Below are 15,630 nucleotides of genomic sequence, written 5' to 3'. Positions count from 1 at the left end.
AATGTGTCAACAGGTTACATCTTGAGAGTAGGTGACTTCACTGAACTCAAGGCTGGGGTTAAAGAGCATTATATTGCATATGTTGGCTTCACAGGACACCAAACCCGTTAGCTCAGTCCGACTGAATTCTTTATCCATCTCAGATATCTCTGGTAGACCCAAAAGCCATCTGTCATTTCCTCCACAGCACACTGTCTGCAAGATACAGCCATCCAGAAAGAAAGGCAAAGAAAGAAGCAATCTCTATTCAGAAAGCAAAGCTTTCCTGAAAGGAGAGGGTTGGGTGGTGAAAGAGATGCATGTCACAGGTCTGGTCCCCAGGTAAAAGAGGTCATTTTTCTTGCAGGTGTAATTAAGCAATCGAGAATGCCAGGTTGCCTGGGTTGATGCAAGCAATCAGAGTCATAATCTGGGCACATCTCCAAACACTGGGCTCATGTCTCCTTACAAAGGCAGCTTTCTGGGTTCACTTTCACATAGATGTCTTCTAGCTTAGACTGTCAGCCCCTGAATACCTCCATCTGGGTTTTAACTCATGTTCTCTGGTGGCTACAGAGTGACTAGATCTTTGTTGACTGGGTCTCTCTCTCAGATTGGGTCCACGTTAGCCTAAGGAGTGAAGGGCTCCAGGTTAAGCATTGGACAAGCTTGTTGCTCAGTGGCAGAGACCATGGTGGTTTGTGGGGAGTCCTTTACTCAGGCTGCACAGAAACAAGAAAAACCTAGCCTTTTCCCCAACAGATCAAGGGATGACTTTTCCTAGCTGGATGCTCTATTGTCCATGGAAAGTTGTGGTCCTCAGTCTTCTTGCCCCATTTGCTGATCAAAGAGAGGAAGCAGTCAATCTAGGCTGGCCAAGGACTGTCTCACTCCCAGGATATGGAGCATGGCCTGGGACCAGCACCCCATCAAGGAGAGACTCCTCAAGGGACTGATACCTTAGCATCTTTGGAACTGGAAAAAATTCCTCACTACAGAAATGTACCCAGCCACCTTGCTAGGGGATAGGGCACACAGCAAAAACATCTTCTTCCAGGGGCTACTTAAGTGTTTGCCTGTGTAAGACAAGCTTGTAATTAGGTTCCCCAATGGTAACAGCAGCTAAAAAGACAAAAGACATCCCTGCTGAGAAAGGGTGGTTCCTCTTGGCCCCAGGTTTCTGACCAGTTCAATATGCAGAGGTGGTTCTTTTAATACAGATTGTAGAACAGTTAGAGGTGCTGCTTGAGGCCTGCTGTGCAGCACACTGGCCCTTAAAAGAATCCAGCTTCTTTGACAAACACGGTGATACTCCTGACGCCCTGAAATATCAGTCCACCTGGAGAAACAAGAACTTATTTCTTCAAAAAGGCAAAAATTCTTCATCCATTAAATAGTCCGTGTGGATTTTTTTTGTTCAGGGCAGTGCAGAAGAATCTGCTCTCTTGCCAGGGTATCCAGCGAGTAAGGAAGGTCTCAGAGGCAGCCATGAAGTGAGTGTCAGGTCATTTGGGCTGTCATAGGGAACCACCTGAGACAGTGGTAATTTTCTCCCATTCTTCTGACACGGAAAACAAGACAGAATTTAATAAAGGGCTACTCAAACATACCTGAGACACACATCTGCCAACAGAGGGGTTCAAAAGGTCTTTTAATAGATTAGCTTGCCTAAAACAGCAGACACTTCTCCAACAAGGTGTGTACAAGAGAATTATGTGCAAGTCTAAAAAATGTAACAAGACACATATATTCAACATTGTCAGCATGCTGTCTATTATTTTTTAGCATTCTTGCTTCACTGGACTGCCAGAGAAACTTTCTGCTCCAAAATACTAACTATATTTGCTCAGTGGCCACCACAATGGCAGCCCAGTTTTGGCAGGGATATGTAAGGCTTTGGAATAAGTAAATAATAATTTGGAAAGGAGCTTTCAGACCTAAAACTAACTAGCTCTTCCCAAACATAAACCATCTGAACTAAGACAACCTGGTAGTTGCAGTGCAAAAGCCAGCCAGCCCCATAATCCCTTCCATATAAGGACATCTCAAAGTGCTGTTCTTCTTCTGTCTCCATGACCTGGTGAAGGGCCACAGCGCAGACTGGCAATGCTAGTGATAGGGAGAAAAAAAAAAAAAAAGAGGGTCTGATTCCCCTCAAATTGCTTCTGGTTTGACACAAGCCAGGAACCCCAAAACACCTGCAATAAAATCCTGTCAAATGTCACTAGCTGTCTTTCTTCCTCCTTCACTCTCTAACTTTTAAAAAATATTTTAAATGGAGGCTAAACATTGTGTGCCAAAGCATAGCTACCCTGTGTGCTGGGGTGGGTGCAAAGGAGGTCTTGACCCAGGTGTTTGTCAGTAGTGGTTTTTGTAGACTGCTTGGTGAGTTGTAGCTCAAGTCTATTACTCTTGAGCAGCTTTGCAAAGAGGAGGATACATAGAAGCATCACGGTGACGTTCCTGGCTTGGTGGATGGATATTTATCATCAGAGAAGCCCTACAACTGCCTCACTCTAATTCCTCTAACGTGCTGCTGCCCTGCTGGCTGAAATTGTTGAAATGATGGTACAGAGCTATGGCACTGACGAAAGTTCAACTAATTCTCAATTCTGCATCAAAACCAGACTGTCCCGTTTGGCCAAGAAGCACTAACTGCAGCCTGAAGAGCACCAACCTCTTCTGAAATATTGCAGTGTGTGCCAAGAGCTTCGCAAAGGACTTTGCAGCAGGAAAAAAGCCACTGAGCATGTACTGGCAACCAGAATCCCTGTCTCTGCTTCTAAAGTATGGGAAGTTCTGGGCTGCGACAGATACAGAAAGCTGCTGGACCTCTTTTAGTACTTTCTGCCTTGGTCTCTTGCATCAAAGCTTTACCTAATCAGATGGCCTGGAGCTGCATTTGTGGTGAGTAGCCAGCAACTAATGAATTCTTGTTTTCTGAGGCAATGGTGCCAGATATTCTGGAGGGCAAGGTGCCCTGCCAGTCTCAGCAGAGGGGAGACTGGGGTATTTTCTACAGGTGAAGAGGGAAGGGGCTGTATGTGGGAGGAGGGAAGCTCAGTATTCCAGGGTATTCTTTTGGGAATGATTCTGGAGGAAAGACCAGAACCACGATAGCTCTGAAAGCTAGGGATGGAAAAAAGCATGTTTATACTAAAGTCAGGAACACCCAAATCAACATCAAATTTGTCTTTATTAGGAAGTTCTAGCTGAGACTGACCATGCTGACAAGTTTGACATCCTGTTTGTCAACATAACAGGACAATCCAAGGTATACTTTGAAAAAAACACTTGACAGACTGGTTTGAACAGGGTTTTATCACTCTAAACTAGTTTTTGCATGATCACATTTCCCACTCAGAGAAAGAGCTACTCAGTCTTACTACAGTGATCCACTAGCACTGCACACAGCTCCATTTGGAAGTCAAGCACTACGTAAAACTAATCTCTTCTGGGACTCTGTCCCAAAACAACTGGTACTCCTACCCCTCTTGGAAACCCTAGCTAAACCAAGGAGCACCTGCTCTGTAATTTATAGCTTTCTCTTGCCCTACACTAAAATAAGAATAGATGAACTTAAAAACCTCTGCAGCCAGCATGTGGGCTGTGCAGTGGATGAGAAGTCATGTGGTAGAGTCTGTGGAAAGACCAGATAGGCGAGTCACAGACAAACTTATGAATTATGCAAAGATTTTTTTTTTTTTAAATAATCCAAATACTCTGATCCCTTGCTGATAAATCAGGGGCAATAAAGGCAAGGCCTGCCACAGCTGTCCCAAAGTGGCAATGAAAATATAGGGTGAGAGAAGGGCCCTTATTTTAGCACCACCATTCAGGAGAGGGTAAGAGAGCCAGAGCAAAAGTAACTAAAGGTGCCAGAGATGGGAATGGCTACTGTGCCTTCAGTGTGGCAGCAGGGAGTCCTCACAGTGTGACAGGCTGCCTTGAACAGTGAACTGAGGACAGGATTGACAGCAAAAAAACTCTTTTAAGTCAGCAATCCAGCTCTGCCACCGTCTCTCTGTACACCCTTAGTGAGGTCACCTACTGTCCGTCTTGGATTCCTATCAATAGCGCTGGGGTAAAAGTTATGCACTTCATGGGGATATTGTAACTCCTGATTAAATGTTACACTAGTACCAAAATTCACCAGAACACAGCCTAGATGCCAACGGTGCCCAAACCTCCTGACTGTCTGGAACACAGCCCAGTGAAACAATCCTGTAAGAGTGGGCAGCTAGGCAAATCCCAGGTTAGGCAACAAATCCACACAGTTCCTGCAGGGACCCCACCATCTGTCTGCTCCTCCTTGTGCATTTAGGGGTGCCTTGAATAGTTATTTCATTTGACCTCCCTCAAAATCCTAAAGCCGGCCCGGTGGACAATAGTGCGATTGTGGTAAGGAACAGTCCACAATGTTTCAGAGAAGGGGTGAATACCTGTTACAAAAGCCTGCCCAGAAAGAGAGAGACACACACACACACAGGGACAGAGAGAAAGGTAAACAAAATCCGATAAAAGCCGGGAGAGAACAATGTTAACAAAGTAAGTGGTATCACTAGAGAAAAGAAGAAAGTCTGGGGAGAGAAAAGGAAAGAAAAACAGCTTTTGCGGTTTGCGAGCTTTGATTAATTCTGAGATTTAAAACATGGAATTTGTCCTTAATGCCATCACCGGAGGATGGGAATGCAACTGGTCATGAAGTTCACACAGGCTTATGTAAATACACATGCAAATAAGTTGTGTTCTTTGAGCTTTGGCCCGTTGCCTTTGCAGGCAGTATTTGATACTTAGAAGTTTGGCCACCCCTACCTAGATCCAGGGTTTGGCGGATCAGGATGTCATAAATAGATACAAATGAGGAAAATGAAGCCATCCTACTAAAGATGATCATGATTGTTAAGAATCTGAAGGTCAAAAGATACATGTCACTTAAATTTCAAACCAGAGTATGCAAGGCAAATTACAAACCAAATAGCAGCTTGAACTTGTGCAGCTATGTCAACACTGCTAAAAGCCCCTTTGAAAGGCATGGCTAAATATATGGTACAGTGGTACTAGCACATGTAGAGAAAGACGCTGTTCCTACTTCACAGGGAACAGATTAGGCATTTGGGATTCACTTGCAGGACACTGGGAACAAGCAATTAAGCACAGGGCCAAAGACAGCATATTCCTCTTTGAAGAACTTGGTCCTCGTACAAGTTGTCATGGAAGTGACAACAGCAACAGAGGGCCACCCCATGTGATTGCTGGCTACTACAAGAAAATGCCAGCTTTCGTATCAGAGAGTGACTACTATCCCCCCAACACGAATGAAAAACAGCCACCCAACAGGTACTTAGAGAAACCAGCACTTGATGCTCAGATATAAGGCAGAAAGAAGTGTGCAGATGAGTGTACAAGGGAAGGAGGAGGGAATTTTGTGGGACAAAATCCCTGCACGTGTCAGGGGTATATGGAATTTTTCCATGCATCAAAGCTATGCTGATATTCCTACAGATTTACATGACCCCACACATCTGGGGCTGTAAAGAATTCACCAAACTTTGAGGCACTGTCATGGCTTCAGACAGAGCATAGGGAGTGCTCATCACAGACTCATGCTGATTCTTCATTTTAATGCTCTCTTCCACAGTATAAAATCCCCCTTCTGGATCTCTCCAACTATTTTTTTAATGTGGTTGACCTATGGCCTTTGCTGCCGATTCTTATCGGACATCTCCAAAGTTCACAAAGCTTTTTTTGAAAGGCTATGAATATGCTCTGAAATTTATTTTATTTCCCCTTGAACATAGTATTTGTTCTAAATGAGGATTAGTTTAAAAGCAAACAAAAGCTATGTGGGTAGGCACAAACAACAAAAAAACCCAAAGCCTATTTTAGCTTTATGAGGGAACATGAGTCAGAAGGATTAAAATTACATGAAGCATGTGACCACCTACTTTATTGTTCTTTTCAGTTATATCATGACCCTCATACAAATGTATAATTAATTACTGTCCACTGTGTATGCATGAAAAGGGAATCTTCTCTTTAAAAAATAATAATAATATGCTTTGGGTAATCCTCAGAAAAGGTACTATATTGCTATGATTATAGAGTCTATCTTTTTTCGGCTCCAAAAATCCATAAAAGTTATACTTGACTTGTACGTGGGGTCAACATATAATTGGGCCCCCTAACCACTTGCCTTTTGTCCTATATTGCTTTTGACCTATTGCCTTTTGCAATATCTTTGGATGTGGAATAAAAATACCAAGTCAGAATCTTTTTTTTTCAGTTCAGTTTTTATTTTAGTATTTTTAATGCATTTAACCCTATGGGTCCTTTGTTATTTGATTCTCCTGTGGGACTTTGTAAGGGCAACAGCAGTTTAAGATGTGTAGTTACTGACTTGTATTCAGGGGGGAAAAAACTGTTGTTCTTAAACCTGAAATTAAAAAAAGTAGGGTTGACATAATTGCAACAATATGTTATTTACTGTTAACAGCCATGTCTTGAGACTTGTTTTTGCAGCCATAAACAATGTATTAACTTACTAACACGTTTTTCCAAATAAGATAATTGGTTGTTTGGTAACCCTGAGAAAATTTCATTACCTAAAGCCTTTTGATTTTACTTAAAAGCTGTGAACATTAAAATAAATGCAAATGATTAGTGCACATAAAGGAAAAACAATGGACTCATAAACAGGAATGCATGTCTCCTTTGCAAAGTAAAACCAGACATGCTGGTGCAAAAGCTTGGAATGCTTAAACATGATAGAAACATGTCTGATGAAAAGGATTTCCCCAAAGCAATTATTATCACTTAAAAAAATGAAAGGTACTTACCAACCATTGCACTGACTTCTCCTGCCATCAGCAGATCCACAGTGCTATTATACAGGTTAACATCAATGATACCTTTCCGGATTGTTTCTCCTACTTTTGCTCCCAGTAATACTGAACCAGCGGTTTCAAAAATTGAAGCCAAAATACAAGCTTGACGCAAAGTAACCACACCAGAGCCCACAGCAGTCCCAAAAGAATTGGCAACATCATTGGCACCAACTGAAAATGCCAAAATAAAAGCAATGATAAAACCCACAATAACCATCCACAGGTACTCAACCAGCGCCATCTTTCCCCCAAAGTGTGCTTGTAGGTAAATGCTTCCCCTTTGCAAATATTTAAATAGACAAAGCTGGAGGGTTCTCTAGCGGATTTGTAAAGCAGATTTCTTGTAAACAATGAGTTCTCTCTGGAAAGTGCTGGGTAGTGTGAAGAAACTGCTAACTGCTGATTTTCAAACTACTGTCAATACTGTTCATTTGGCTGTGTTCAGCGAGCAGTGAAACACATTCCATATTTTGCTTCCAAACTGGTACAAGTGTGATGTGCTGTCCTGCAACAGAAACACAAACATATAAACAATGAAATACGCTGCCGAGCTTGTAACACTGTGTCCTTTCAGAAGTAAAGAAATGATTTAAATCCACTAATCTAACTTTGGCATGTGATGCTTTGAACCATAAAGCAATTGAGAAAAAAAAAATTAAAATTAGGTCACCTTCACAGCAATATACAGTTCTGGCATAAAAATCAGTAACCAAAAAACATACTGATCATTCTGAAAGGTTATACTTTTAATTTAAGCTGCACAGTGTGATTAGTTTGGGGGGGGGGTTGGGGAGGGGTTGGGTGGCGGGGGGGGAAGGGAGAAGGGAAAGATCCTTTTTGGTTTCTTGTATCAAGTAACTGGCTTATATAAACCATATTTTGAGGCCCCAGATGGCCCATTTCCAGCTACCTCCATGAAACGATCAATTTACATCCGGTGCAGGTGAGGATCTGGCCTTTAATGAGAGAAGGAATTATATCTATCCATTAAACTCTACAGAAATCTTGAAAATGTCTGCAAATATTTACGTGCTGTTGCTCTCATGTGTAGATTAGGAGGAATGTTACAGCCTCTTAGTCACATGGCCTTCCAATCAGTGGAGCAGTTTGATTTTTCTCCATATTTATGTCAATGTACCCACATACATATTTACATAGATCCAGGTGAGAGAAGAGAAGTTTGACTAAAAAAGTGAACAAAAAGTAATCTGATCTTTCCCCTAGTAAGACAAATTACAATGTACTACTAAAGTAACTAGCCTCAAATAAACAATGTTCTCGTGCGACTTTCAGAGATTTCTAGCAATCTTGGAAGCAAAATTTCTCTTTGCCCTACTTGATCAGTTTTTCAAAAACAGAAATGCACAGGCAGGAGTTGATTTCAAGAGAAAGCCTTGTTTTATTTTAAGAAAACACACAACTGCATTATATTAATCTCATTCAGGATCTAACTTTCCAGCCTGTAAATCTTAATATTTCTCTCAACAGGAGCCAGTATACCCAGTTTAAAATACTCAAAAAAGAAACAAAAAACCTGATTATCTACATACATAACCAGTAGTTTCTTCTCCCTTCTTTACTGCTGTAAAGAGGAGATGCAGTTACCAAGCCAAACAAAACAATCATTCAACAACTATCTGGGAAAGAATATCTTTCTCTGAACTCATTTTCAAACAGATGGGCTACATTCATTCGTACACGTGAGCCGATTGTCTCAGAGCCCTCCAAATGATTTACCTTTGAAGAGGTAAGGGCTTGTCATCTCACAAAGTTCGGATTTTCTCATGTATAGCAATGTAACTTTAATGAGATCATAAGCTACAGCCATGGTTCTCATGAGGTAAAGACCTCAGATTGCATCGCAAAAGACAGCCAGATGTTGAAACAAAATGGTCAAAACCTAAGTGCCCAGTAGGCTCAAGAGTTACTCAGGTAGCAACTTCTCATTCCTCCCTTTCTCTCCGTACCTACATTACCTTGTCCCAGAGCAATGTGAATTTTCAAGGAGCCAGTGGCCTCTCTCCAGCAGCTAAAAATCTCTCAGTTAGCTTCACATCACATTTGAGCAGCATTTCTCAAGACACTGTGGGTAAGAGGAAGGCACCCACCTCACCCCACCAGCATCTCCATGCAAAACTGCCTAGCAATAGCCCCAACCTAATCCCACACATCTCATCCACCAAGACCACCACAGTTTCTTCCCATGACCCCAAAGCATTGAGGGATTAAAGTCATAAGGAGAAAACCAGATGAAGGTCCCAATTGGAAAAGGCCCAAGAGCCTCTGAACTAGTGACAACCTAAGATAAGTCTAAAGGAGATTCTGCATATCCATGGGATGCCGGAGATCTTTGAATAAACAAAGATGGAATGAATGTCCATCTTTGAACATAGACAGATGTCTGGAAGGCACTAGACCACCAATGGTTAGTGCTGACTTAGTTAAGGAGCACTTGGAGGGGCTGGATGGGTACAAGTCAGCAGCCCCAGACAACCTCCAGCCACGGGTGCTGAAGGAATTAGCCAGTGTCGTAGCCGAGATGCTGGCACGGCTGTTTGAGCACTCACGGTGGTCCGGCCAGGTCCCCGAGGACTGGAAAAGAGCCAATGTGGTGCCCACTTTTAAGAAGGGGAGAAGGGATAAGCCAGGTGACTTTAGGCCAGTCAGTCTTACCTCTATCCTTGGGAAAACGCTGGAAAAAAACCATTAAAGAGTGTATTTGTGAAGGCCCAGCAGGGGAAATGATGCTGAAAGAAAACCAGCATGGGTTTGTCACAGGTAGATCCTGCCTGACAAACCTTATAGCCTTTTACAACCAGGTCACACACTGCCTTGACACTGGAGCTGAGGCAGATGTCATCTACCTGGACTTTAAGAAGGCCTTCGATACTGTTTCACATCCTATTCTCATAAGGAAGCTAGCAGGCTGTGGAGTGGATGCTTACACAGTCAGGTGGGTGGCTAACTGGCTTAGGGATTGCACGCAGACAGTGGTGGTAGTTGGGTCATTTTCGACCTGGAAAGAGGTGGGCAGTGGTGTCCCGCAGGGATTGGTCCTTGGGCTGTTGTTATTTAATATCTTCACCAGCGATTTGAATGAGGGTATGGACTTTATGGGGCAAAGTTAACACACTGGAGGGCAGGGAGCGGATTCAGGCCACTCTGGACACATTGGGTCAATGGGCAGAACGAAATAGGATGCAATTCAACAAAGACAAATGCAAGATACTCCACCTAGGGAGGAGGAATCTCCAGCACACCTATAGGTTGGGGCATGACCTCCTCAGCAGCTCAGCAGCTGAGAGGGAGCTTGGGAGTCAACTATGACTCCAAGATGAACGTGAGTCAACAGTGTAATGAAGCCATCAACAAAGCCAATCGCACCTTGTCGTGCATTAGCAGATGCATGACCAACAGATCAAGGGAGGTGATGTTCCCTCTCTATGTGGCATTAGTCAGTCTATGGTTGGGAGTACTGTACCCAGTTCTGGGGGTTGCACTTCAAGAGGGATGCAGAGAATCTGGAGAGGGTCCAGAGAGCCACTCGTATGATTACTGGCCTCCATACAAAACTCTATGAGGGGAGGTTGAGAGATCTGGATCTCTTCAGCCTTCACAAGAGACCTTTGAGGGGAGACCTTGTAGCAGCCTGTAAGTTTATCAAGGGAGGACAACAGAGAGTTGGAGATGCACTATTTACCAGGGCACCCCCAGGAGTAACTAGAAATAATGGGTACAAACTAGTGGAAAGTAGATTCAGGTTAGGCATTAGGAAAAAATTCTTCACAGTAAGGGTGGCTGGAATCTGGAACAGGCTGCCAAGAGAGGTGGTACTATTACCTAGCTTGGAGGTCTTCAAGAGGTGGCTAGATAGGCACCTGACTCAGGTTGTCTGACCTCAGTCCTTTTCCTGCCTGGGGCAGGGGGTCAGACACGACTATCCTTCGGGGTCCCTTCCAACTCTACAATCTATGAAAACAAAAAGTATCAAATCCATACTCCCATAATCATTCTAACTGAATCAACGGAAAATCATAATCATAGAAAATGAGGGTTGGAAGGGACCTTATGAGGTCATCTTATCCACCCCCCTGCTCAAAGCAGGACCAGCCCCAACTAGATAAACAAATAGAAGTATTTAATGAACTCTTTTGATGGAAACTAAGATATTGCAATGCTCATTATTCTTCACTTTTGAAACCACAGGTAACAGATTCCTTTTAAACTTTCCCTACATTTCACAACAGCTAAATCATTTTTGCTCCATTTTTATTCTGCTTTGAGGAGACTAGGCCTAGGGAGTCTTGGAGCCTGAAAGTAGTAATTTTGGAAGGTTCTCTCAGACTGACATTAGGTGGCTATTGGGACATTTGAGCCTTCAGCTTCACATCTTCAACCACCTGAGTAGTGCTACAGTAGCTTTCTGACACATTCACTGCTACTAAAGCATGGTACAGTCACCTTAAAATTCTTAGTGAAAAACAATTTGGGTGTGAAGTGAACGTTGTGCATTCCTCCACCGTGAAATGTACTTTGAAGCAGGGAAACACCATGAGAAATGGTAGAAGCATCTCTGCTCCTATGTTGAATATATTTATTACCAACTTCACATACTCTGTCTCATGTATTTCAGAGTTTCTTGGACGATTCAAGGCAGTATCTCTTAACTCTTTTAGACCCAAGACACCCCCTTAGAAAATCCCAGCATTTAGCTTTCACTTAATTTTCTACTACTGAAGAAATAATAGAGCAATTCTTCTATTGCAAAGTCAGAAACCACAATAAGGCTAAATGTTTTTGGTGCTATAGATTCCTCTTTGAATTCCCAGCACCCTTACTGAGAATCATGATCTGGGACAAGGTGCAGGTATAATAGGCAAAAGGCTAGACTGGGATGATGGAGACCTGGGTTCAATCTCCCTGCTCTGCCACAAACTAACCAAGTGATCTTAGACAAGCTGTTGAATGTTTCAGTGCCTCAAGTTTCCATTGGTGCAACAGAGATGATTCTTCTCTGCCTTACACGGATACCATGAGCAGAGCTAACCCTAAGGGTGTGCAGGGCCCAGGGCATATCAGCCTGTGCAGAACCTGTGCAGGGGAGAGGCAGGGCTGGGGTGGCAAGCGGCTGGAGTGCAAACGCGTGGAGTGGTGGCGCCCTCAGCATGCAACAATGGCACTATCCGCGGGGCCCTTCTGGCGCTGTCCGTGGGGCCCGGAGTGGTCACACCAATTCACCACCCCTCGTCCCCACCAAGGGATGGCCCTGACCATGAGGATCAGTTCATGAATCATTGCGAGGTGCTCAGATACTCTGATGATGGTCAAGTATGTAGCTATGCATCTTCAGACCCCTTTTTGCTTCACATTCATCCACCATGTTTCTGGCTCCCTTTTATGCCACTCTGCAGTCCCCTAATTATATTTTCTGCAGTAGAAAATGGCTGTGGAGATACTGAATAGCATTTTGTTTAGGTTGTACAATACAGCGCATCTATAGTGGCTAGAGGGCCACATCCCATTTCATCAAAGCTGTTAGGTTCATAGGGAGGCAGAGAAATGTATGAGTAATCCCTTCACTCCAGCACACCAGCCAAACTTTTCTATCTTTTCTGACAGCAAGTCCTCTTTGTGGTATTTCTGCAAATTGAAAACCTGGTTGTTGGATAGAAAGACCAAATAGCAACATTTGTTAGAGGGGTAAGGTCTTCTGACTATAAGCCCCTTGTGGCAACCCAATGGGGGCAGAATTAAGGTCCTGTTGGATAGAAAGTGCTCCCCAGCATCTTTTTGGGGTTCATGTGGAAAAACCTTTGCTAAGAATTTCCCGGTTTGCCAGCCTTTGTGCATGCAGAGGTGAAAGCTAAAGTTCTAGATGGATACAGACCACTGCAATCACCTTAATTCCAACCCAGCCATTTAGTAAGAGGATTTCTTCTCTTTTATTAAAGCAACATTTCTTTTCCAAATGCAGGAATGAGCTAGGTTATCTCTGAGATAAGGAAGGAACCTGCAGGGCTTGATCAGAGTTGCACATGCAAGGCAGGAAACCCAACTAATCAGCTTCTTAATCAGGATCCTCCCACATCTATGATCCCTCTTGTACTCCCACATGATTGCTCACCCAAGGACACCCCTCCCCCCACCCATGGTGCCCCATATCCTCTTTGGTCCCACAGAGACAGTCTGCCTGCAGTGTGCTCTTGGAATAGGGACGGTACTGGGACTTTATTTTCCACCAGTATGTTAGAAGGTCACTCAGCCCCAATCAGCTGGTACTGACTCCAAAGTCCAAAACTGGTTCAATAGAGGCTATCAATGACACAAAAATGAACTAAAGCACTCTTATTAGCTACCTAAGGACCAAAGCTATCCTAAAACAAGTCTGCAGCATACCCCACAGCATTGTTCATGATGGCTGATGAGCCTCCCATACTTGGCTGGAGGGTGAAGAATCACAGGATCATAGAAAATGATGGTTGGAAGGGACTTCAGGAGGTCATCCAGTCTAACCCCATTCAAAGCAGGACCAGCCCCAATTAGATTATCCCAGCCAAGGCTTTGTCTAGTTGGGTCTTAAAACCACTAAGGATGGAACTTCCACAACCTCTCTGGGTAACCTGTTTCACTGATTCACTACCCTCCTAGGGAGAAAGTTTTTCCTAATATCCAACCTAAACTTCCCTGTTGCAACTTGAGCCCATTGCTCCTTGTTCTATCATCTGCCACCACTGAGAACAGTCTAGCTCCATCCTCTCTGAAACCACCCTTCAGGGAGTTGAAGGCTCCTATTCACAATACTAAATAAGTCCAGATCCCTCAGTCTGTACTCATAAGTCAAGTGCCTGACCCCTCTATCCATTTTTGTTGCCCTTTGCTGGACTCCTTCCAATTTGTCCATATCTTTTCTGGAGTGGGGGACCCAAAACTGGGCACAATACTCCCAATGTGGCCTCATCAGTGCCAAAGACAGGGGAAGAATCACTTCCCTCAATCTGCTGTCAGTGCTCCTAGTAATATGTAGCCCAGTATACCATTAGCCTTCTTCGGAACAAGAGTACACTGTTGGTTCATGTTCAGCTTATTGTCCACTAACCTGCAGGTCCTTTTCTGAAGAGCTGCTGCTTAGCCAGCCAGTCCCCAGCCTGTAGCGGTGTATGGGATTGTTCTGTGTTAAGCGCAGGACTTTGCACTTGTCCTTTTTGAAATACTCTATAAAAAAATTCAGAAGCTGCTATGCAAGCCTGCTGCTGAAGGCAAGGTTATGAGGGCTTGGGAGAAAGGATGTCATGGTTAAAGACTCATCACTCCTGTCACTTCATGCAAAGTGACAGCTCAAAATCCACACATCCCCCAGCAAAACATGGGAGGTCAGATTTGACATCCCTGACATTTCTAAGGTAAGGGAACACACAGAATAAAATAAAAATCAACTCCTCATCCTCTTTAACAGCATAATATTAAAGTTTAAAATAAAAGGGGAGAAAGGTAGCAGAGGGACAGGAAGCTTAGTTAAAAATAAGGTTGTAGGTTACCTTTGAACCATTAAGAGATACTACTGGTAGTTTCGCCTTGGGGGGGGGGGAAGGAGAGCCGTATCTCTGAACCCCCCAAAAATATAGAACAGACATGAGTTCAGCTGTGGGGCCTTGTAGAAATAAGGAAGACATTTTGATCAAGGTTTTTTGCAGAAATCTACCAGTGGCTTAACACAGATTACAGCCTGTAGAATGCTTCTTTTTGAGAGCAAGGATTTCTCTGGTATGCCAAGCTATGTAAGCATTCCCTCACGTACTAATCTAATCTAAGAGTCAGAGGTGTCCCATGTTGTTTTTATGACAGCAAGGACATGGGGGGGAAAATGCCCTGCAGCAGAAGAATGCCAAATTTTAAGTTCCATGTTCTGTATTTAAGACTTGAAAGGCGTTGGCCTGTTTCTTCCCAACCTTGTACCTTCTGCACTCATTCACACCTATGTAAAGTGAATGTAAAATGCTATTAAATCAGCATTCTAGAATTTAAAAAATCTTCAAATTGACTTGTGGCACCAATGAGAACAAAAATCAGCTCTGTGCCAGGACTCTCTGAATGCAATGCATCTTTACTGCTGTGTTGGCTCAGGTTATTTACATGAGTGTTAACTCCTTTCCGGTTAGCCTAACTTGTACTTCAGTGGCCATACTGACACTGTTTGAGGAATCTGGATTAGCAGCACAGTTATGATGCTAATTATACCTCTTGCTATACCCCCAGTGGAATGGCCAACTCAAGCCAAAAGCACCACAGCAATAGAGTTATGGGCAGTATGGAAGAAAAGACAGGTGAAGAAATTCAAGTTAATTTTGCAGTGAAGAACTGCATGATCATTTAACTAAGATAATTGAAAGTGATGGTGTAGCAGAGCACTAGGGTGCCTGCTACTGAATAGTGATGATATAGGCCTAGCTGCCATTCATTAGGGCAGCAGGTGCCAGTTATTATGGATACTAATTGGGTCAGCTGACCGCCAGGGGGCAGGGCCTGGCCTTCATAAACAGAGAAGGCTGAAGCCAGAGCCAGTTCCCCTCTGGCAGCTGCAGGAGCAGCAACTCTGCTGTGGAGCAGAACACGGCACGGCACGGCACGCTGACTGACTGAGAGTCTACGGGGGCGGGGGAGAACCCTGACAGGAGTTCTAGTCGGTAGGCTTATTGTTATGTTACGGCCGTGTGGCTTGTGGTTCTGTTTAGTTATTGTTATACCGGAGGACCGGGCGAGGCTGTAG

At 43.7% G+C, this 15,630-nt stretch overlaps 1 protein-coding gene across 5 annotated transcripts in view; it reads right to left on the bottom strand.

The window, feature by feature from the left end:
* Positions 1-15,630, bottom strand: part of SLC20A2 (solute carrier family 20 member 2) — a 76,629-nt gene that overhangs the window by 35,582 nt on the left and 25,417 nt on the right. For all 5 annotated transcript variants that reach the window (XM_090036798.1, XM_090036801.1, XM_090036802.1 and 2 more), the window contains exon 2: positions 6,819-7,371. In XM_090036798.1, coding sequence (XP_089892924.1) covers positions 6,819-7,107 — 289 coding nt within the window. In that variant the 5' untranslated portion in view covers positions 7,108-7,371. The remainder of the gene's footprint in view (positions 1-6,818; positions 7,372-15,630) is intronic.

The sequence above is a fragment of the Crocodylus siamensis genome, chromosome 2, assembly GCF_052110815.1.
Source record: "Crocodylus siamensis isolate JL-2025a chromosome 2, ASM5211081v1, whole genome shotgun sequence".
In the NCBI taxonomy this organism is placed as follows: Eukaryota; Metazoa; Chordata; order Crocodylia; family Crocodylidae; genus Crocodylus; species Crocodylus siamensis.
This window is presented reverse-complemented; position numbering and strand designations above follow the sequence as displayed.